This window comes from Penicillium cosmopolitanum, assembly GCF_028827165.1.
Source record: "Penicillium cosmopolitanum strain IBT 29677 chromosome Unknown utg000008l:1.0-4398992.0:1.0-4402845.0, whole genome shotgun sequence".
In the NCBI taxonomy this organism is placed as follows: Eukaryota; Fungi; Ascomycota; class Eurotiomycetes; order Eurotiales; family Aspergillaceae; genus Penicillium; species Penicillium cosmopolitanum.
This window is the reverse complement of record NW_026622678.1, coordinates 125,288-146,641: the sequence shown is the minus strand read 5'-3', so window position 1 is coordinate 146,641 and position 21,354 is coordinate 125,288. Positions and strand designations below refer to the sequence as shown.

At 51.7% G+C, this 21,354-nt stretch overlaps 10 protein-coding genes across 10 annotated transcripts; 6 read left to right on the top strand and 4 right to left on the bottom strand.

Moving 5' to 3' along the window:
* Positions 1–404: 404 nt before the first annotated feature.
* N7509_006594 (CFEM domain-containing protein) lies at positions 405–1,362 on the top strand (the record flags this gene model as incomplete). The annotated part of the gene is made up of 4 exons (XM_056631231.1): positions 405–491; positions 556–733; positions 790–1,055; positions 1,111–1,362. Coding segments are annotated over 4 exons (783 nt in total), but the record flags the coding sequence as incomplete, so codon positions are not given.
* An 864-nt stretch (positions 1,363–2,226) lies between these two features.
* Positions 2,227–3,523, top strand: N7509_006593 (carnitine:acyl carnitine antiporter; the record flags this gene model as incomplete). The annotated part of the gene is made up of 5 exons (XM_056631230.1): positions 2,227–2,475; positions 2,531–2,579; positions 2,663–2,679; positions 2,786–3,399; positions 3,475–3,523. 5 exons carry the CDS (start codon positions 2,227–2,229, stop codon positions 3,521–3,523), a joined length of 978 nt encoding a protein of 325 aa, XP_056486781.1.
* A 1,241-nt stretch (positions 3,524–4,764) lies between these two features.
* N7509_006592 (uncharacterized protein) lies at positions 4,765–5,915 on the top strand (the record flags this gene model as incomplete). Its single annotated transcript, XM_056631229.1, has 3 exons — positions 4,765–4,911; positions 4,976–5,497; positions 5,652–5,915. 3 exons carry the CDS (start codon positions 4,765–4,767, stop codon positions 5,913–5,915), a joined length of 933 nt encoding a protein of 310 aa, XP_056486780.1.
* Positions 5,916–6,389: 474 nt separating this feature from the next.
* Positions 6,390–7,226, top strand: N7509_006591 (putative ubiquitin conjugating enzyme; the record flags this gene model as incomplete). The annotated part of the gene is made up of 3 exons (XM_056631228.1): positions 6,390–6,546; positions 6,745–6,837; positions 6,970–7,226. The coding sequence occupies 3 exons, from the start codon at positions 6,390–6,392 to the stop codon at positions 7,224–7,226; spliced, it is 507 nt and encodes a 168-aa protein (XP_056486779.1).
* A 727-nt stretch (positions 7,227–7,953) lies between these two features.
* N7509_006590 (RTA1 domain-containing protein) lies at positions 7,954–8,958 on the bottom strand (the record flags this gene model as incomplete). Its single annotated transcript, XM_056631227.1, has 3 exons — positions 7,954–8,044; positions 8,094–8,168; positions 8,246–8,958. The coding sequence occupies 3 exons, from the start codon at positions 8,956–8,958 to the stop codon at positions 7,954–7,956; spliced, it is 879 nt and encodes a 292-aa protein (XP_056486778.1).
* An 875-nt stretch (positions 8,959–9,833) lies between these two features.
* N7509_006589 (Zn(II)2Cys6 transcription factor domain-containing protein) lies at positions 9,834–11,095 on the top strand (the record flags this gene model as incomplete). Its single annotated transcript, XM_056631226.1, has 2 exons — positions 9,834–9,902; positions 9,983–11,095. 2 exons carry the CDS (start codon positions 9,834–9,836, stop codon positions 11,093–11,095), a joined length of 1,182 nt encoding a protein of 393 aa, XP_056486777.1.
* A 629-nt stretch (positions 11,096–11,724) lies between these two features.
* On the bottom strand, positions 11,725–14,546 carry N7509_006588 (metal cation transporter MSC2; the record flags this gene model as incomplete). Its single annotated transcript, XM_056631225.1, has 4 exons — positions 11,725–12,589; positions 12,638–12,856; positions 12,909–14,081; positions 14,134–14,546. The coding sequence occupies 4 exons, from the start codon at positions 14,544–14,546 to the stop codon at positions 11,725–11,727; spliced, it is 2,670 nt and encodes an 889-aa protein (XP_056486776.1).
* A 481-nt stretch (positions 14,547–15,027) lies between these two features.
* Positions 15,028–16,543, top strand: N7509_006587 (chitobiosyldiphosphodolichol beta-1,4 mannosyltransferase; the record flags this gene model as incomplete). The annotated part of the gene is made up of 3 exons (XM_056631224.1): positions 15,028–15,202; positions 15,325–15,521; positions 15,602–16,543. The coding sequence occupies 3 exons, from the start codon at positions 15,028–15,030 to the stop codon at positions 16,541–16,543; spliced, it is 1,314 nt and encodes a 437-aa protein (XP_056486775.1).
* Positions 16,544–16,684: 141 nt separating this feature from the next.
* Positions 16,685–19,127, bottom strand: N7509_006586 (uncharacterized protein; the record flags this gene model as incomplete). Its single annotated transcript, XM_056631223.1, has 5 exons — positions 16,685–16,887; positions 16,944–17,714; positions 17,765–17,948; positions 18,035–18,952; positions 19,011–19,127. Coding segments are annotated over 5 exons (2,193 nt in total), but the record flags the coding sequence as incomplete, so codon positions are not given.
* Positions 19,128–19,639: 512 nt separating this feature from the next.
* On the bottom strand, positions 19,640–21,077 carry N7509_006585 (thiolase family protein; the record flags this gene model as incomplete). Its single annotated transcript, XM_056631222.1, has 3 exons — positions 19,640–19,840; positions 19,922–20,866; positions 20,928–21,077. 3 exons carry the CDS (start codon positions 21,075–21,077, stop codon positions 19,640–19,642), a joined length of 1,296 nt encoding a protein of 431 aa, XP_056486773.1.
* Between the last annotated feature and the right edge of the window lie 277 nt (positions 21,078–21,354).

Sequence of the window (21,354 nt, the reverse complement as noted above, 5' to 3'; positions counted from 1 at the left end):
AGCCACGTTGGCCAGGTAGCACTCGAATGCAAGCAGAACGCAGGATGCAGGATTCTGCAGCACACCGCAGGAGGCAAAGGAGAAAAGCAAAAGCAAACAACAACACGATGCATCGTGCCGGGCAACTCGCACTCGCACTCGCACGGCCGACCATGCTCGGTCGTGGAGACGCGAGCGTGGGTGCTCGGTACATTAGACGCTGCTAGCGTTGCTCAATTACCTCAAAGGGAATGTTTGGTTCTCAGCTCTGATTTGAACCATATTTTCTTTTCTATAAAAGACCCTGCGCCGAACCTGCAAGTGACTGGTCTCCCCCTCTCTCTGCCTTCCACCTGCAACTTCCATCCCCCCTCTATCCCATCTCACATTATCCCTTATTCTACCTTCACATCATCACCATCAAGATGAAGTCTTTCTCCCCCGTTGCTCTGGCCCTTCTGGCCGCTATCGGTATGGTCTCGGCCGCCGATGTCTCTGCCTCGGAATGCGCTGTAAGTGGATCCTGTGCATGTTTACTATAGTGGGACTGCAGATATTAACCCGAGTCGCGAATAGACCATGTGTGTGAACAACATGAACGACAAGGCTTCCGAGCTGAACTGCAAGGCCGGTGACATGGCCTGCCTGTGCAAGAGCGAAGACTACTCCTTTGGTATCCGTGATTGCACCAAGGAGGCCTGCCCCAGTGACGACGCCGAGAAGGTGTTGAAGATGGCTCTGGAGAAGTGCCCTAGTATGTTTCTCTGCTGGACTTTGATATCAACATGTTGCTGACCTTATTATTCCTAGGCGGCTCTGGTTCTGGCTCTGGCTCTGGCTCTGGCTCTGGCTCTGGTTCGAGCACTAGCACCGGCTCTGGCTCTGGCTCTGGCTCCGACTCTTCCAAGACTGGCAGCGAGAGTGACAGCACTGGCACTGCCACCGGCACTGGCTCAGGATCCGGCTCTGGAATGACCACCGCTACTGCCACTGGCAGTGACAGCACTGCTACCGGCACCAGCACCGACAGCATGACTGGCTCCAACGGCAGCGGCAGTGGCAGCGGTAGCTCTACTGTAGGTTCCTTGATGATCAACTATTTGTATTCACCTTGCTAACTATTCGCCTCAGGCCACCGCTACTGGCTCTGATGCCACTGGCACCAACTCCACTATGATGACCATGACCACCACCGGCTCTGGCTCCAGCTCGACCGAGACTGGCTCTGGCTCTGGCAGCGGCTCCAGCAGCGAGTCTGGCTCTGGTTCCGGCTCCAGCTCCAGCTCTGGCAGTGCTCCCTCTACCAGCACTGGTGCTGCTCACCCCATGGCCACCGTCGGCACTGGGGCTGTCGGCGCTATGGGTCTGGCTGCCCTGCTGGTCCTGTAAGGGGCTGGCGGAGATCAGCGAAGTTGTAATTTTGAAATGAATGGATACTTGAATGCCTACTAGTAGTAGCAGGTACTCAGAAGCAAGGATATATGGACAAGTATAAGGATAAGGACTCTGTATTAATGTCGATCGAATGATCTAATGAAGTCATGCTCCACCGGCACGTGCCTGGTTGCATGTGATTTGTATATGCCCGCACCTTCTTTGAGTAGAGTACAGAGTACAGAGTATATCTACCAGTAGTTCTGCTATGCTATGTATGTTAGCACAGTATAGATTCAAGTACTCGGTAGATGCATCTGACATGCATATACAGCCATCCTTTGTCCCGTCGGAAAAGTGGCAGTTTTGGGTTGAGTTTCCCGTTCACCCGATCGGCCGCCTCCGATGGGAAGGGGGGGTCGGTGGTTGGCGGTGCTGGTGGTATTGGGGATGCTGCAAGACACTCCAGATTTAGTAGAATGCACATTAAAAAAGAATGGAAGACAGAGTGGAAAAGGAGGTTACTAAGAGTGAATCCAGAGCCGTGAGTATGAGTGTGTGAGTGCAGTGTAGTGAAGTGTAAAGAGAAGACCGAGCCGAGGCACAAAATCGCCCGTCAATTCCATTCGGCTTCGGTCCGCTTGCCATTTACTCCGATCTGCCCTTGTCTACCTTCAGGTGCCTTGGGCAATTCTCCTCTTCTATCCTCCGTCTTTTACTATTTTTCCTCCTCTCCTCTCTTCCCTAATCCCCCATCATCTCCCTCTTCTCCCTCTTCTCCCTCTTCTCCCTCTTCTCCCCCGGATTCCCAAGCTCCGAGCTTCCCCGCTTACCGCCAACCACCACCACCACACCAACACCCCCGATCACAAAATGTCGACCTCCACCGCCTCAACCCAGGAGATCAAGGATGAAATTAAGGCTGTTGAGAAGAAGGCTGTGAACCAGACCATTCAGCAGCTGCGCTCTCTGGGCGCCGGCGCGGCTGGTGGTCTCTGCGCCGTCGTCGTGGGACACCCCTTCGACCTGGTCAAGGTCCGCCTGCAGACCGCCGAGAAGGGTGTCTACCAGGGTGCCATGGACGTTGTGCGGAAGACCGTTGCCCGCGAGGGTCTTGTTCGGGTATGTCTTGTCGAGTGATTGCTATAGAGAGAATCCGAATTGACCAGCGCATCAGGGAATGTACGCCGGCGTGTCTGCCCCGCTTGTGGGTGTGACTCCGATGTGTGAGTCTAAGCCCGCCCTGACCTCAATGGCATGAATGAATGCTCTCCTAGAGAATATCAACTGACATATTTCTTCAACACAGTTGCCGTGAGCTTCTGGGTATGACTTACTTCCCCTCTCCAGAAAAAAAAAATTGGACCCCTCCATACATTTTCATGTGATAATCCAAAGAAAAGAAGAAAGAAAATCTAACCTTCTATCACAGGGCTATGACGTGGGAAAGACCTTGGTGAACAAGCTCTCCACCGTGCCAGTGGTGAACAACACCCCGCAATACTCCATCGCCCAGATCTCCGCCGCTGGTTTCTTCTCCGCCATCCCCATGACCCTCATCACCGCGCCCTTCGAGCGCGTCAAGGTCCTTCTTCAGATCCAGGGTCAAAAGACCCTGGCACCCGGTGAGAAGCCCAAGTACTCCGGCGGAATGGATGTCGTGCGCCAACTATACAAGGAGGGCGGTATGCGCAGTGTCTTCCGGGGTAGTGCTATGACCCTGGCCCGTGATGGACCTGGTTCGGCCGCTTACTTCGCTGCGTACGAGTATATCAAGCGCAGCCTGACCCCCAAGGATGCGGATGGAAACCTCACTGGCGAACTGTCTCTCCCCGCTGTCGTCGCTGCTGGTGGTGCTGCTGGTATCGCTATGTGGATTCCTGTCTTCCCCGTCGACACCATCAAGTCCCGTCTGCAGAGTGCCCCGGGCAAGCCCACCATCGGTGGAACCATCCGCTCGGTTTATGCTAGCGGTGGTTACAAGGCTTTCTTCCCTGGATTCGGACCGGCCCTGGCTCGTGCTGTGCCCGCTAACGCGGCTACCTTGTGAGCATCCATCTCTTTTCGCAATTTCCATCATCACTATGTACATGAACTAACCTCATTTTCTCCTCTTCTCAGCCTCGGTGTCGAACTCGCCCACAAGGCGATGAACAAGTTCTTCGACTAGATGAATTGTGGTGTCGCTTTGTGTACATATAAACCTTTTTGTTTGTTTATTTCGGTCTTTTCTTTTGCAGCGTTGATTCAATCGTCCGTCTACGGATCGGATGCTCGCGACGAGTTGTGGGCCGATTGGCCTCGATGGATCGGATCTTTCTTTGTGTGCTTTCCTTGGTTTAGAGATATCCCTGGATGTGTTTCGTCCCTGGGATCTTGCATAGAATGGGTTCCTTGAGTTAGCATCGAATTTACCACGAACTTGCGCATCGCATTGGCATTGTGAGGCTGTAGAAATAGATATATCAGTTAGTAGGCTACTAGTAGTCACTATGTTTAGGCTTCGTTTATCATACTAGTACTAGTACTGGCATAAACCATGGTAGATAACCCCAAAGGACCCATCAGATAAGATTAATCTTAGGCCTGGGCAGGTCTAGATGATGCAATGCATAGTATATACTAGTACTATATTGGTGCGACTACGAGTAGTAATACAGTATATATCGGGACGGCAGATCTGAATTGAATGCCAGAGGCAAGGCTAGTCTAACCTCATCTGGTTAAGAGGGGGTAAAATGTACAAGTAAATACGAGTACGTATTTCCTACTACGCTCGGATGTGCTCGGGAGTTGATTGTGGGTCTCGCTGGCTAGCTTCAGTTTTTGAGGCTCAAGCGGAGGACGATTGGACCCTGGCCGGGCCTTGGGATCCCAAAGGCATCATCTTGCGAGCAACCAAGCTGGTCATTGGGGCAATAAGCTGGCACTAAGTTAGCACTAAGTTAGCACTAAGTTAGCACGAAGTTGGGGCGGTTGGGGGCGGTTTGGGGCAGCTATCGGGGCGGCCATCGGGGCAGGTTAACGCCGATGGGTAGGGGGGGTTCTAATTATAGTAGGTATACCTGGTATACCTAATAGTATACTGATTCTATTGTTACTAGCAGTGGAATAAGAATATAATACTAGTAGTAATACTAGTAATATATAGTATATATACTACTATATACTATATTATATACTATACTATCTACTCTGTAGCTACTCCGTACTAGTTAATGTTAACGCCAGTCGAGGCAACAACAGCCCAACGGGGTTAGCCTGCGCGCCTGCCTGCGCCTCAGCCTCAAAAGAATCCCCTCTTCTCCCTCTCACTCTCCCTCTCTTCCTTTCATCTTTTTCTTCTCTTTTCATCCCTTCTTTTCTTCCCCTTCATCCGATTCCCACTCACTCACTTTCACATCCCTCACCATGCCTGTCAGCGGTCATTTTGTCCGCCGCAGCGCCGAGTTCGTCGCGACCTTCAAAGATGGCCCCGCTATGAAAGTCGAATTCTCCCCATGGCTGATTTTCTTGGTTCTCACTCTGGGTCTGATTATGGGCCTGGCTCTTATGTCTGTAAGTTTGGTTTTTCGTTTTCTTCCCCTCTGTTCCTTCGAAGCCCACCAACTCACCCAAACAGGTCGAGTACACTTACGGCGGAGTGGTTGCCACACTTGCCGCCGTCGAGGACTCCAACCCCGACATCTACGTCCGCATCGACCACCAGGACCCCACCAAGCCCTTGGATCCAAATGAGCCCGAACTGGCCGACTCGGCTCGCCTTCAGCCCATTACCAGTGGCCTGCGATCCACCACCAAGCACCTCCGCGCCCGTGCTGGCTTCTGGTCGCGCTTCCGGGGTCTGTCCATCTACCTGGCTTTCATCTTCGTCGATGTCTTCCTCTCTTTGATTACTACCCCAATCGACTCCTTTCTCGGCCATTTCATCTCCCAATTCATCATCTCCATGCTCCTTTCTACCTGGCTGATGGCCTGGGTTCACATCGTCATCTCTGAGCCCTCGCCCAAGCGCTTCTACCAGCGCATCCCCAGTTGGCGCAAATGGATTCGCATTGCCCCAGCCGTGGCTCTTGAGACGCTACTGACATATGTAATCTTCTTCATGCCCATGGTCGTGGCCCAGATGGCTGGCTGGACCGAGGTTGCCCAGGACCCCCGACCACCCGGAACTGAATGCCCGCAGGAATTTCGTCCGCTTCCTCAGCATCGGCGTCCTCCCGGCAATTCTCTCTCTGGCAATTTCTGTTCCCGCTCGTGTTATCTTCATTCGTGTTGCCGCTTCCATGCTGCCCGAGGAGGATGAGTCCATTGTGCCCTTTGACCGCTCCTTCGGCGGCAAGGTCCAACCCGAGATCGTAGGTGGCAGTGGCAAGATCGGCCTCATGGATGCATGGACTACCTTTGACTGGAATGCCCGTGTTCGGTTCGTCAAGGTGGTGGTCAAGACCGCGATGATCGAAATCGCCCTGATATTCGTGGGTGCTTCCGCCATTGCTGGCATTATGTTGGGACTGGGACCCCGGGGCGTGTCGATGGTGCCTGCCGATGGCTCTATGTAAACATCACGAACGCAGGGGAACTGTTATTAGTATTAAAACTGTTCACTCAATGGAAACTGTCGGAAGGATCGAACGACCGGAAGAAAGTTGGGGAGGCTACATCAGTCCTTTATTTTGATGCATTATTATATCACACTCTTTGTATGGGGCTAGCCCGCATTTACCACAGTATTTCCTTGGTGATTGGTTTCTTTCAAGTTATTTCTGAATAGCACATCCACAATCAACCCTCTTATAACTTATATCTATATCTTCTATCCTAAAGGTACCTTCGATGCCTCCACCTATCGGTTTATCGTGGACCAACCCCCGCCCCCCACCGTTCACCGCCTACGATCGATTTTCACCCCTCACCTTCATCGCGCCTCACTCCTCTCAGCTCCTCACTTGATTTACTCCGACTTTGCTGCTTGGACTCGGACTGCTCCTACTAAAACCTCCTCCCTCCCTCTTCGCCCCTCCAATTCTCCCCCGATGGCGACTTCACCCGCTGGCCGTATGCTCTCCCGGCAGCTGCAACAAATGCAGTCCGATAAGGACATCCCGGGGATCAGCGTTGGTCTGGTCGATAGCAATGTTTTCGAGTGGGAGGTGATGCTCATGATCTCCGACGACGTCAAACTATACGGAGGTATGTATACAGGAAAGGATTGGCGGCAAACTCCCCTAACTATGGACCATCATGCCCCTCCGCGGTAGCTCGTACCGGGGGATTGATCGGTTGATCTATAATATCTGATTATACACTGCCCTGTTCTGCTTTTCACTGGCCGGGGATATAATCTCTCACTCTTGCCTTGTCATAATCAGCTAACCAGCATTTTGAAAGGTGGTTTCTTCCGCGCTCGCCTCTCCTTCCCGCAAGAATACCCGCATATGCCGCCGAAAATGAAGTTCGAATCCTCCGTCTTCCACCCGAACAGTAAGTGATCGACCGACTTCCCTGAAGCACGACATAGCACCTCCAAGACACCGGCTTCTTTCTTCAGCCTTTCTCTTTCATCCCATATGTTCTCCTCTTTTACCCCCGCTAACACTTCCCGCAACGTACTAGTCTACCCCAACGGCGAAGTCTGCATCTCAATCCTACACCCACCTGAGGAGGACAAATATGGATACGAGTCTGCAGCGGAGCGCTGGTCGCCCGTACAAACTCCCGAGACTATCCTCCTATCCGTGATCTCGATGCTATCCAGCCCGAACGATGAGAGCCCGGCCAATGTGGAGGCGGCCCGGTTGTGGAGGGAGGACCCGGCGGAATTTAAGAAAAGAGTGCGCAGGTGTGTGCGTGAGAGTCAGGGTGAGGAGTAGAGATAGAAGGGAGTAGACTGGTTTCTACTTTCCTTTTACTTCTATTTCTAATTCTATCCTTTATGCTTCACGTTCCACTGGTTTTGACCTTTACATTTTCTGTGGTCTCTTTTCTTTTTTCTCTTTTTTCATCTTGGTCTTTATGGTGCATCTGGATGGACATTTTCGATTTTCAATTTTCGACTGCTTTTGCTTTTGCTTCTTTCGTTATTTTTTTATCTCCCCTTCTCCTTTCTTCGTCCGTGTGCCGGATCTCGTGATCTTGTGGTGCTCCCATTGCATGATAGAGCGAGCGGTATTGGAGTGTTTTATATGATGGAAGGAACTAGCATTTAGGGCCGCTGACTTCGGTTGCCCCTAGTATTCGCGATAGGATTGGAGTTTTCCACTATGGACTCGCTTTGGGAACTTTCTCTTCCAGCTCTTCCATGTAGCGGAGATCCATGGATGGGGATTAGTGGCCATGCGAAGAGTCAGTGTAGTAGTAATAGTAATAGTAGTAGCATGAGTATGAGAGGTATGGTAACATAATCCATGGACGATGGGAGCTGCTGTTGTTCACAGTGGTATTCATTGCATATCTATTCTGCGCTAGAAGAAAATAATGTTTTGCTCATGCTTTGGTTAAACTCTATTATATGCAAGGCATTACGATCAAGCGAAGATCATAGTAGGTTTCGAAAATAAACAAAAGAAAGGGTTGATGGCGAGAAAGAGATGAAAGCCATCAGGCACGGTTCTTGTAGCCAGTGCGCATTGAAGGAAGGAAGAAGCCGGGGTGGAATAGAGTGAAAGACAAGCAGGCCAAGGCGATCATCCTGGAAATGGTTAGAAAGGATATTAGAAGAGGAACTGAATACAACTTACATTCCGTCCAAAACAAGGAACTCGCTCTCCTTTTGCATGAGGGGGTTACCCCAGCCACCGGCCATCTCGGGGATACTGGATTCTTGTAATTAGTACGGAGATACGGAGATGCGCAAAGAGAAAGGGTGAGAGGGGGAGACGTGGCTGCATACCGATAGATACACCGGATTATGACGGTGAAGTAAGCGAAGATCTCAGCACCGAGGATGAGTTGCATCCGAGTGCGAGGTACACTGGTTGTCGTTTCGAGATCCTTCTCGCCCTCTAATCCATTGCCGTGTCGACTGACGGTCCAGAAGAAGTGCAGCGCAACAAAGCCGCACACGGCCATGGTCGCAACCTGGAACGCGATACCAGCAATGATAATGTCGTCTCCGGCCTTTAGCATGGCCTGGTCGGTTTTGCCTGCAGCTGCGGCAACACCACCACCTGCAGCCTGCAAAAGCAGCGAACCGACATCGCATCCGATAAAGATCCAGGTAAAGAGTCGCGGCTTCAGCTTGGAGTGCTCCGGGCCCAGGGCGAGGACAATATGCTTGAGCGTTAAGTAGATACCGGCAGCCACGAAAGTCGGGGCCAGTACCAAACAGACGATTTGTAATTTAAAGGCGGGGGCACTCCATGGGTTGTCGTTCATCAAGACTCGTCCGATATAGCCCGCCATTTCCATCAACGCACCGATGCCGAGGGCAGTCATGAATGTCCATGTTCGAAAGTAAATACCGAGACCGAGTTGGGAGATTCCCAGGACGCCGAAGAAGACGGCGAAGAAGACATTGCCGCCGAAGTTGGGATAGTAGCCGTAGGTGGTGGCCTGGACGGGGCAGAGGGGACCGACTTCGAAGCAATCCGCGTAGCTAGGCATGGCGAATGTTGGTTATCGTTGTGGCAGTTGGCAGTGGGCGAGGAGGGAGGTGATAAAGAGAAGTCCCAAGGGAACTGAAGTCGCCTGGTGGTCAGAGGGTAATAACCAACTTGGCTTGGCCTCGTTCTCGCTCACGGAATACGATGCTGACAAGAAAAAGTCTTTACATGTTTGTTGGACTTTACACCCTTCGGCCTTGGGGCCGTCTGACGTGGAGCAGAGCATGGGTAATTGCTAACAAGGAAAACGCGCCATGCCGCCAATAAGTGGAGCCGCCAGTATTAACGGTTCAACCGTGACTGACGGAGAATTACCATTGGCTGTCGGTCCCATTTGATTCCATCGCACTCGTTCTCGTTCTCGTGCCCACCCTCGCTTCCAGACTCCGCGATGATCCCGATCCACCCTGGAGATCGGAGATTGGAGATGGACGAATCGGGGAAATGCAGACACATGGCATGCTGGTCTGGAATAGATCAGTCAGCCTTGCATCTGGGAATATTAAACTTGGAACGATCCCAGGCAGAAGAGAAGGTGTGAGGCTGTGTGAAGTATGATGATATGAGGATGTGAAGAGGTGAAGAAGTTGGGTGAAGTTGGGTGAAGTCGGAGTTAAGAGTTAGTCAGCCATTCTGGTTCTTGAGGAAGGCGCAATCCCCCGAGTCAGTGCAATGCCTCAAAACGGCAGGCGCGATGCGCAGCACTTTCCTTCCTGTCGATATCGCGATCACCTGACTTCCAACCTTCCAACGTCGCGAACTTCCTCTTTCGACTTTCCAACTTGCGACTTTCGATTTATATACACTCCCACTGTCGAGCTCCCCCCGGTCGAGCTCCCCGGTCGATGTCGAGTTGATTCCGGCTAACCCAGACTCATGGCTCCTCGTCGCACGCATACCAAGTCGCGCAATGGTTGTGACCAGTGTAAGCGGCGGCGTGTCAAGGTAAGTACTCATTCGCTCTCTCTCCGAATATCACTCGTACACATATCACCCCGGTTACCCCACATCTCTAACCCCTGCAGTGCGACGAGAAAGGTCCCCCTTGTTCCAATTGTACCTCCAGAGAACTCCAATGCTCCTATCTAAGAGCACCACCCCGCGATGGCCATGACCATGGCCATGGTCATGGCGATGCGCCACCCCGACCAAATACTTCAATCTCAACTCGCGACTCAGGAACCCCCCGTCCCGCTGCACCCATCAGTCCAGCCGCTTCAACCCCGTCTACCATTTCCCCCGTGCGCGACCTAGAACTCATGCATCAATTCTCCACCGATACATTTCGCACCCTCTGCACGGGCCCCTTGGAGTTTGAGGTGTGGCAGATCACGATTCCGCGACTCGCGCTGCGATACGACTTTCTGATGAATGGAATCTTGGCCGTAGCTTCACTGCACCTCGCCACCATCGTCGAGTCGCCGACTTCCTTGGCGTATATCGACACTGCCCTCCAGTACCATAATCTCACCTTTGGTCCCTTCCGTATCGCGATCGACAATCTCACCCCGCAGAACTGTGAGGCTGTGCTGGCGCAGTCTATCATTACCACCGTCATTGGCATTGCTCTTCCGTGGCTTACCGGCTCGCGGGATGAACGTTCTAATATGACTGAGAATATCGTGACGGTATTTGAACTTCTCCAAGGCGTGCGAAAGATCATGCAAATCGGCCGGTCGTGGATAAAACTAAGCCTATTTTCCCGCCAAAAGGAGCTTTGGGATTCCGGACCGACAGAGCTGGACTCTGAAACGGCCGTCGCGCTGAATCGCCTGATGACGCTGAACGATGAAACACTGGCCAGCATCGATACAGACCAATATCGCATCAATAAGGACGTTATCACGCACCTGCGCCATTGTTTTACTTTATTCGGCAATTCCCAGGACCCGGCCAACGTGCTTGCATGGTTAGCTGCCGTGGACAAGGAGTTTGTGGATAATGTGCGGCGACGACAACCGCTGGCCTTACTGATCCTTATGCATTGGGGCGTCCTGCTCGGCGAACTGGACGGTCAACGATGGTGGGCTCGTAATTCGGGGAAGGCATTGGTCTCGGAGCTACTTCGTGTTCTATATCCCGTTGATGCTCGCTGGGCGGGTTCATTAATTTGGCCTCGACACAAAATGGGCTTATGAAGGTCCGATACGAAGTGATGACTGAGAATTCGAATACTAGGCCATATAGATGACCAAGAAGCGAAGCGCGGCATGGCCGCGGCTACTAAAAAGGATACCGGCGGACATCCAGAGATTTCAAGGCCCAAAACACCTTGGCAGGCAACCAAAAGGGATAGGCCCGATCCTGCGATGCAAATTAGGCAGATGCATTCCACTGCGGTTGGGCATGAGAAATCCGCAGCCCGCGTCACTGCAAGAGTTTCTAGCACTCGCCGCCCTATTGTATTTGGTATGGACGTATGCTGCTTGATAAACTAAACTATATCTAAGCTCCAGGATACCATAATGTCATCCTAACTTGACATGTCCCGTTCTGAGTTGACGAATCTTGAATTTAGCGCTGATACCCCGGATGGAATACTATAACAAACGATCTTAAACCTCGATACAAATCACGATTAGAACATATTCGTAAATCTTCACAAGAATATTTGATTCAATGAACTTTGCTCTGTTTTGCAACCGCTAATTTGTTAATTGGGTATATACAAACACTCAACAGCGGGAAACCTTCAAATTATACATGGCCACTCCGGCCTACATGATCATGATAAATAATATTGTAGTGAATTGTATGTATGTATGTCCTAGGGGGACTTGCTCCCACCACCACACCAGCACCGGCTATCCCCATCGCGCTCCACTTGAACGACAATATCCATGCTTTGCTCTCGAAGGTAGCTCTCCGTTCGTTGGCGGACATCTTCAAGGTCGGAGCCTCGGGATGCTATCACGTGGATTACACCGAAAACCTTCAGTTTCTTATGTTCATGCGCGTGGTCGTGGTCGTGATCGTGATCGTGGGCGTGGGCATGATCGTCATGATCGTGGGCGTGGCTGTGATTGTGGCTGTGACCGTGGCTTTGGCTGTGACTGTGATTGTGCTGATGCCCATGTTCGTGGCCATGGTCACATCCTCCGGAATGGTCATGTTCGTGGGAGTGTCCGTCGGACGACGACCCGGTATCGTCGAGCCAAAATTTCGGTACTGTGTAGCTAACCACCCCACGCAGGGTACTCACCCCGGCCAGTGTTTCACGAACATTATACTCCGTGTCCGCGGGCAGAGTCAGCAGTAAGCTTTTGGCGGTACTGGTGACGAGAGGAACCGCCGAGGCAAAGATCAAGATGGCAATAAAGCACGATGCGAGCGGGTCGTACCCGGACCAGCCAGAGTAGTGCACCAGAATGGTCGAGATAACCACGGCCACGGAACCGAGGGTATCGGCGAGAATGTGCAGGAAGATACCGTGCATATTTTCGTTACCGTGGGAGTGATCGTGGCCGTGGTCGTGTCCGTGATGGTGGTGGCCGTGCTCGAAGCTAAAAATGCCGACCAGGTTCACAAGTAATCCAGCGAAGCTGACTGCGAGAAGTTCGCCGATGCGGTGCATTTCGCTTCCCGATGACAGCCGCTCCACCGCTTCGTAGATTATTTCCACGCTGATGATCCTGTTCAAGGTTAGCATTTGATACTGGCTTAGTTCAGTGTCGCCTTACATGAGAAAAATTCCGTTGGCGAACCCGGACAAAGTATCAACTTTACCATAGCCGTAGGGGAATCGGGCATTCGGAGGCCATTTGCTCATCACAGCTGCGCATAGTCCTACAACCAGGGCAAGGCAGTCGAAAAACATATGAATACTGTCGCTGAGCAGTCCAAGGGAGCCGGTCAGGAATCCGTAGGATAATTGGACAAGCATGAAGGTGAAGTTCAGGCTGTGATTCGTTAGTTGAGTATACACCGAGGATCGATCGGAATAGCGCTCACCACATGAAGTAGAAGATACTACGGGAGTCCTTCTCCTTCAGAATGCTATAGAGCAGTGGATAGGGCTCGCTGCGATGCAGAAGCCACTTTGTCACTGCGCCCGCCTCTGTAGGGCCGTGGGAGTGATTGTGGTGATGGTGTGTATGGCTGTGTGAATGCGCATCCAGGCGCAAATGCTTATCGTCCATCCTGGAGGCAAAGAAGGAAAGGGCAGCTAGAATACAGCGCGCAACATAGACCATCATAATATCATCATGGATATGTGGAGAGGAAAGAAGGGCCGCGGATCCAGTAGCCACTGCAAGACCAACCTTGCTAGATGATCGGATACCAGCGGGGGATGAAAATACCAGTGCGGTTGCAAGGAGCCCGGCCGGGGCCAGAACATAGATCGAGTCCGCCAAACCAAAAGGTAAGCCTCCGGAGGCAATCATGGCTAGAACAAGGAGGAAACCTCCCGATACCAGAGCGAGAGGAGCATCGGTCGTAACAATGACAGTAGATTGGCTGAGACCCGAGGCTTTGTCCTTTGAAAGTGACTCAGCAACGAGGCCTGGCTCTGGAATGGGTCCTTGACGGCGAAGAGCAGGGAAAGGAGGGGAGATGGCGAATACTGAGAGTACCAAAGCAAGATACCCAGTCAATGGCCACGCATCCCACGTTTTGTTCAGGCCTAGATAGCTTAACACAGTAGCCGTTCCCAAAAGCGAAATCGTGAAAATTTTCCGGTTGTATCTTTCCTGTACAGCAATGCGAGGATCCGAAGCGACTAGCTTAGGCATCCCGGTAGCCGTCGCAAGAAGAAGTGCGAAGGCAACTAGGAATCCTCCTACTTTCAGTGCTGCATATATGGGTAGTCCAACCGAGCATATCTGCAGGAAAGCAGCTTGACCACTCTGAGCACTGGGTGTCGGGAATTTCATGGAAGAGAGGCCCTTAGAGCCATCGGCATACCTGTTCAAGCGTATCAATTGAAGGAATCCGAAGAGAAGAAGCGTAACTGCGGTCAAGATGCAGGCCTTTTGTCCGACCTGTTCGACGGTTCCGACGGAGCTTTTGTGTGTTGTTTCAGAGGCATCTAGATCGCCTGCGTTCTGCTGCGCGCATTTCCTTGGGTACCAGGACAGTGCTATCCAAGGCAATGCAATTAGGGCGCCGGCTAGCACTTCATGCCTGGGAGGTGTCAGTCGTCACTTCAGCACGAGATTTCTGTATATCCACGCACACTTGATTGGAGCTAGTCTCTGAATTCACAGAAGTAGCTTGTAGGTTCATATCATGAGCGTGTGGCGCGTCATGGTGAATTGAGGACACGCTGTGGGTATGGCCGTGGTGCGCAAGCGAATGGGGGTGGGAGTGGGAGTGGGAATGGCTGTGACCGTGAGAATGGGAGTCATTGTGGTTATGCTGAGACCAGGATGGCTGGGAGGCGTGTCCGTATGAGCCATTGCCATTGACAGAGTCGGTCATGTCCGGTGGCGGTTGGGGAGCATTGGAGAGGTCCAGCGAGAGAGGGGCCGGCGGGGGTTGGGCATAGCGAGATCGAGTATGCCCACGGCCACGACTGTGACCGTGTGCATGTGTATTTCCATTGACCGGTGCGATATCCGCACTCAGGGGCGGTGCCCCCGTCGACATTGTCTGGAGAAGGGGGGGGGGGGTTGAGTGGGTGTCGCAAGCGGAATAGGAGATGGACGGTTATGGGGGGAGCCTGCTAAGCTCAGAGTGCGGGAATAAGGACAGTAAAAACAGACAGCATTGCGCGCAATCGATGGAGACCGAATAAATGTGAATATGAATGTGAAACAAAACTAGCGCAGCGCAATGCCGAGCAGTATCGAAGCTGGGCTTGACGGAGGAAGCTCGAACCGCTGGGGGCGGCCAATCGCGCGGGAACCTTGGGGGAGCCACGTGACCAGGTATCTTATCGCGGGACTCTTATCTTATCGTATATGCCTTAAATCACGTGCTATTATCGATAAGTCGACCTCCGCGGGCATCCCATATTGTACACATTGTACACATTACATTTACACTACACTTCCGACTACCGTACAATGCTATTGTGATCGATAATTGCAACGAGGTCCAGCCTCTTGCACCATCTACCACCACCACCATGATTGAATCCCTCATCACCATCGCATTCTGCCTCTCAACCGCCCTGACCGTGGCCATTCTGCTTCTCCCATCCCAATACAAGCCAACCTCCGACCCGAAGGAGAAACGGAGTGTGCAAATTCTTGTCTTGGGTGATATAGGACGGAGCCCGCGCATGCAATATCATGCGCTGAGTATTGCCAGAAACGGGGACGCGTCGTGATCATTGGTTATAAGGGTGAGTTGGCTGGGCTACATACCCCAAGTAACACGAGGGCAGCGCAGTATAGCTAACATTTGAACCTCATTTTTTTAGAATCCGATCCTCACCCTGATATTGAATCACACCCCGACATCTCCATTATTCCTATCCGTCCCCACCCCGCATACCTTCAAACAAGTAATAAACTCTTGTTTGTCATCTACGGGCCACTGAAGGTGCTCTTCCAGGTCGCATGTCTATGGAAGTGCCTAGCATATACTTCCCCGCCAACAAGATGGCTTCTAGTCCAGGTATGTCGTTTGACAACCATTTCGTCGATCCTATCTAAGTATCTATCCTATGATCTGGACATTTGCTGATGGTCAAGTAGAACCCGCCTTCGATTCCCACGCTAGCAGTCTCCTCGATAACTTGTTTCCTACGACAAACGCGCTTGGTCATCGACTGGCATAATTTCGGATATTCCATCCTAGCATTGAAGCTCGGCCCAACACACCCCCTTGTCAAGTTGTCGATTTGGTATGAGAAGACGTTCTGCAAGATGGCTTCGGCCCACCTATGCGTGACCGATGCCATGCGATCCGTCCTCAAGAAGGACTTCCAGCTTCAGGCTCCCATCCTGCCGCTCCATGATCGTCCTGCCAGTCACTTTCAGCCCATCACTGACCCCAAAGCCCGCAACGAGTTCCTGGCGACTCTACCGGAGACAAAAGACGTGCGTCCCTTGTTAGAATCGGGATCACTTCGAGTCCTGGTCAGCTCGACTTCTTGGACCCCGGATGAAGATTTCTCGGTCCTTATCGATGCCCTGCTCCAGTATTCGGAACAGGCCGTAGCCCAGCCACGCCTGCCGCATATTCTGGCTATCATCACGGGTAAGGGTCCGCAGAAGGAGATGTATTTGAAGAAGATTGCCGCTCTGGAAACTGCCGGCAAGCTTAAAAAAGTCACCATCCGCACGGCATGGTTGACGGTATCCGACTATGCCCGTCTGCTCGCATCGGCATCTCTGGGAGTGAGTCTGCACACTAGCAGTAGCGGGGTTGATCTCCCAATGAAAGTTGTAGACATGTTCGGTGCGGGCTTGCCAGTGGTCGGCTGGAGTCGATTCGAGGCATGGCCGGAGTTGGTGACCGAGGGTGTGAACGGGATGGGATTTGGCAGTGCGACGGAACTCTTAGACCGGTTGGTGGAGTTGTTTGACGATGATCAGAAACTGGCGAGTCTTCGGGCAGGTGCTCAGAAGGAGAGTTCCCGCAGATGGGACGACGAGTGGGATCCCATCGCTGGGGCGCTTTTTGGGTTGACGTAGCAAAGCTACTCGATCACAATTCACTAACTAAATCATCAAATTGTGGTCTTAAGAACAAATCCGGACCATTTGTATCCAAAATCGTGGCTTCCAGTCTCCCAAGTACAATCCCAATTAGCTTTGTCGTAGACATGTTGGGTATTAAGTAAGATTGCTGCACTTGAATTTGGAGTTGCAGGAGGGACAAGTATCGAAAGCCCTGGCGACATTCATGAAGACTGGACTTAGCGCTTCATCACGCAGGCGAACAATCAATTCTTCATCCAGAAACTCTGTCTGGCAAGTAGAGCAATATTTCGAAATGCCAGGCTCTTGAATGGCCAGGGAGGTGAGTCCACAGCGTACTATATCAAATGTCAGATCGGTACCAAGTATTTCTATGGCGTGATACTTCACATACCAAAAAGATGGCCACTTTCGCATTGGGCCTCCGTGACTGAGGCCCAAGGAATACCTGCGTCGCAAATATCGCACTTCTCAAATAAGTGACCCCCTGCTTGGGAGAGCTGGTCTGGCGATTTGCTCGATATCGTGGAGGCACCATTCGTACATTTCGATATTTCCTCGCTCAAATCGGCGCCTGTCTTCACTGCTAAACGTTTCAAGGCCCTTTGAGCTTGAGGGCGAGTCGACGCAAGGCTTTCATCCACGATGCTACAGCATGCTGCTGCGTAGATGAGTCTTTGATCCTCGGTGTTGATTTCATCATCTTTGTCGCATCGCGAAAGCAAGAAAGTGACAGGCTTCTTTCTTCCACTTCCTTCGGATCGTTCACTGAGGTCGGAAACAGGCGAGAAGAGTGACTCGAGATCTGGGGCTTCCTCGGTACCCTCGAAGGCAAAACCAACAACGGCCCTCTCGTCGGATGCGACTTTGTATTGAATCATATTTGTCGGGTGGCGAGTAACAAGAACTGCAGCGACACCACGGTAGGAGGCTAAACCCCAAAGTCGATTCATGGCGTATCCTTGCAAATCGTGGTCCAAATCATATTGTTCACGAACGTTCTTGATTACCTTGCTCCACTGCGGCAGGCCTAGACTATTATCGGATTCTGTTTCCACTGAAATCGGTGTCTCCAAGTCAATGGCAGCCCCTAGTGCGGCCGAGGTACCCAGGTGGAGCACGCATGAATCATTTTGCTCGTTGGTCAGCGTCGCCATGGCTGACACTGGTCAGTTTTATTTTCAACCCCTGCATAGAAAGATTCCCATCACCTACCTGCGATAAGTTCCCAGTCATTTCGAGGCTCACCGTCCTCAATAGGAAATGATGATGTAGAAGTTGGCCAGAATTCAAATCGGTCTTTGCCCTTTCCGGTGCCTTGATAAGCAGCTCGGGACATAGAGATAGTAAGGAATCCGGTGGAGGTGCCAACTACCAAATTTATCTTTGGGGATTGGTTCTGTAGTCAAAGTCAGCACATGTTTTGAGAACCAGTAGAAAAGAAACATAATGAAACAAAAGATCAAAAAAAGATCAATGACGCACTGTGTGAATCCATTTTATTGGGCCTTCAATCTGACAGTACGCCCACTTTGATGATGAATCTGCCAAGGAATGGTCTGCCAGCTCAGCCGTAACTTGGTATTCCGCAGTAGTATTAGTACCGTTATCCGACCTACGCAAGGTGATGGTCGTCTTGAGGAGGTATAGCTGCTTGCCATACACAGCTGCAATAATTGCCGAGGTCGAATGGACGCCATTCTTCTTCGTTGCATGCAAAGGGCCCCATGGTCCAGTCGAGATTGACAGAATTCGTGATTTCAGTTGAAGGGTTTTCTGGAGAATTGACCCAGAACAAAGCTTGGGTGTGTTCTTCTCCCCGAGCAGCTGATAAGAAGTCAACTTTTCGGTATGATAGGACCGGGTAGATGATGTGGAGTTGGCATTCCGCTTAATTTGTAGCAGAACGACCTCGTTGGCATCATTTGTAACAGACATCAACTGAACACCCCATCGACTCTCAGGTTCCGACGCCTGGTCAGAATCTTCGGGTGGTACTGGAGTTTTCAGAGGTTCGCACCAATGGAAGGATCGAATATTTGCCTTGCGAAGTAGTTCACCGGTCAGTGTCGAGGGAGCCGAGGGGTCAGGATGTAGCGTATGATTGACAATCGCGACTCTTGTCCATATCGCCCTAGGCCCGATGGGCTCCCACAGCGACAGGATCAAGTTTGACCCCAGAACAGCCAATACACTGCGGCGGAATCGAGCCAGTCCCGCCGGAGACCATGCTAGGCCAATGACAGTACTTGTTGACTGCTCAGCACCAAGAGAGAAATCATCCCGATTTTGAGGGGGGATAGGTGCCCATTCGGCATTAGTGAACGTGTTGACGCGAATCCGCGTGATGTCCCAGGCATCTTTGCCCGGCGTGTTTGATTTTAAGCCGCCAGTTTTGGGTGTCTGTCTTAAACATTAGGATAGGCCTGGATAGACTCGCGAAGGGGTGTATTGCACGCACTAAAATCTGGATATGCTCGCCTGCGGCCACGGCAAGCTCACCGTCGGGCGACCAGGAGAGAGCTCCGAAGCAGGAAGGAAGAAGCTGTAGTTCTATAGGATTAAGCATTTTGTTGAAGGCTCACTAAATGCGTAGCATTTTCAAGAGTAATTGATCAACTTGAAGAGTAAGAAAGGTGGGAACTTCAAGTTGAACCTTGGAATGTTTGGTGCTGGCTGGGCCCGCCATGCTTGGGGCTGCCCCGATCGGGACTAGCGCCATTCCTGCCAGTGATCGACGATCAAAAGATTCTCAAACTTGAAGTCCACGGGTATTTCAAGTTGATTAGAGGTTGCTACGACTAGTACTACTTACGTGAAAGACTGCTGGAGTACTCCAGGGCTACTACTAGTATTGAAGGAATAATTAAATTCCAAGGGTTTCCATTCAAGTTGATTCGGGATATGCAAATATGCATTGGTACAACTTGAACTCTCCTATATATATATACAGACCACTGGCAACTTGGATAAAATTGACTTCAATTCCCCAATTTGCAACTTGAATTTAAATTTGATGTGTGGGGAGTTGGAAGGAGGCAAGAGAGGGTATGGAGGGTATCATTAACATTGTAGACCACATAGGATCACTTAGTCCACGCGATCTAGCTTTTGTACGACCATGGCACTCGCCGCACCACCACCGTTGCAGATGGCCGCCACGCCGTACTCACCAGGCTGCAATTGGTGAAGCAGGGTGACAAGAATACGGGAGCCGGAGCTTCCTAGCGCATGACCCAGGGAGATAGCACCGCCAAGCATGTTCACCTTGGCATCCTGGAGACCAAGAATCTAAAACGAAAAAAAGAATACGTTAGCAATAAGTCGCGAAAAATGGAAAATGGAATCTTCGTAAACAGCTGGATGGTTTACCTTCTCGTTGGCCTTGATAACAGCTGCGAAAGCCTCGTTGAACTCCCACACGGCGACTTGGTCCTTGGTGATACCGGCTCGCTCCAGAGCGATAGGGACGGCCTTGGCTGGGGCCACAGGGAAGTCAACAGGGTCGATAGCCGCATCAGCGGTCGACACAATGCGAGCCAGAACCCGACCACCAGCGCCAAATTCCCGAGCAATCTCCTTGTTGGCGAGGACGAGCGCCGATGCGCCATCGTTCATGGTCGAGGCATTACCAGCAGTCACGGTACCCGTACCATCGCGCAGGAAAGCAGGCTTCAGGCTAGTCAGCTTGTCGGCACGCAAGTTCTCAAAGCCCTCGTCCTTTTCAATGACGGTGTCACCCTTCTTTCCCTTGACAGTGACGGGGGCAATCTCGTCGGCGAACTTGTTCTCCTTCCAGGCTGCCTGGGCTCGCTCATAGGAACGAATAGCGTATTGATCTTGATCCTCTCGTGAAACATCATACTTCTTAGCGGTTTGCTCCGCGCAGATTCCCATGTGGAACTGGTTGTACACATCCCAGAGCCCATCCTTGATCAAACCGTCCTCGAGCTTGATCTCGCCAAAGGGGGGCAGCTGGCTTGATCGAGGCATGTAGTAAGGTACGCGAGTCATGTTCTCCATACCACCAGCAACTTGTGCCTCGGCCAGACCGAGTTGAATGTTCTGGGCGGCCAATGCAACTGCCTTCAGACCGGAGGCGCACACCTTGTTGACTGTCATCGACTCGACGGTGGAAGGCAGGCCGGCAAAGATAGAAGCTTGACGAGCGGGAGCTTGACCAACCGACCCTTGCAAAACATTTCCCATGTACACATCGGTAATCTTCTCGACGGGGACGTTGCTTTTGCTGAGAGCCGACTTGATGGCGACCGCACCGAGTTGGGGAGCCGAAACCGAGGCAAAGGAGCCATTGAACTAAGTAGTATGAAGGGTGAGCAATCTTAATTCGTTATATGGTCGCACAGGTTTTCCATACCTTGGCAGTTGGTGTACGGGCAGCACTGAGAATATACGCTTCTTGAATCTCCTTCAGCGACGGGCGTGCGGAGCTAAACTGTCTCTGGCCTCGGAATGCGGGGAGAGCAGCCCGCACGGAGCGGGTTGACAGCCTCGGGGCGGTGATCATGGTTGTGATGAGAGATATGACTGTATGGATGATATCCTGGAGAGGGAGCAAGAGGAGGAACAACGGAGTAGGAGGAGGAAGAGAAAGAAGAGAAGAAGGTGCACGCTGAACAATTGTAGGGCGGTTAACTGCGGTTGGCGGGTAGGCGGCATTCCGCGTATACCTCGGCTGGCGGGCTCGCTGGAGATCACATGATATGACATAATCGTCAATCTTGATGCCTACTAACTCAGGCAACAAATGATGACTAACATCGGGCCGGGCCCCTCTTCAATTG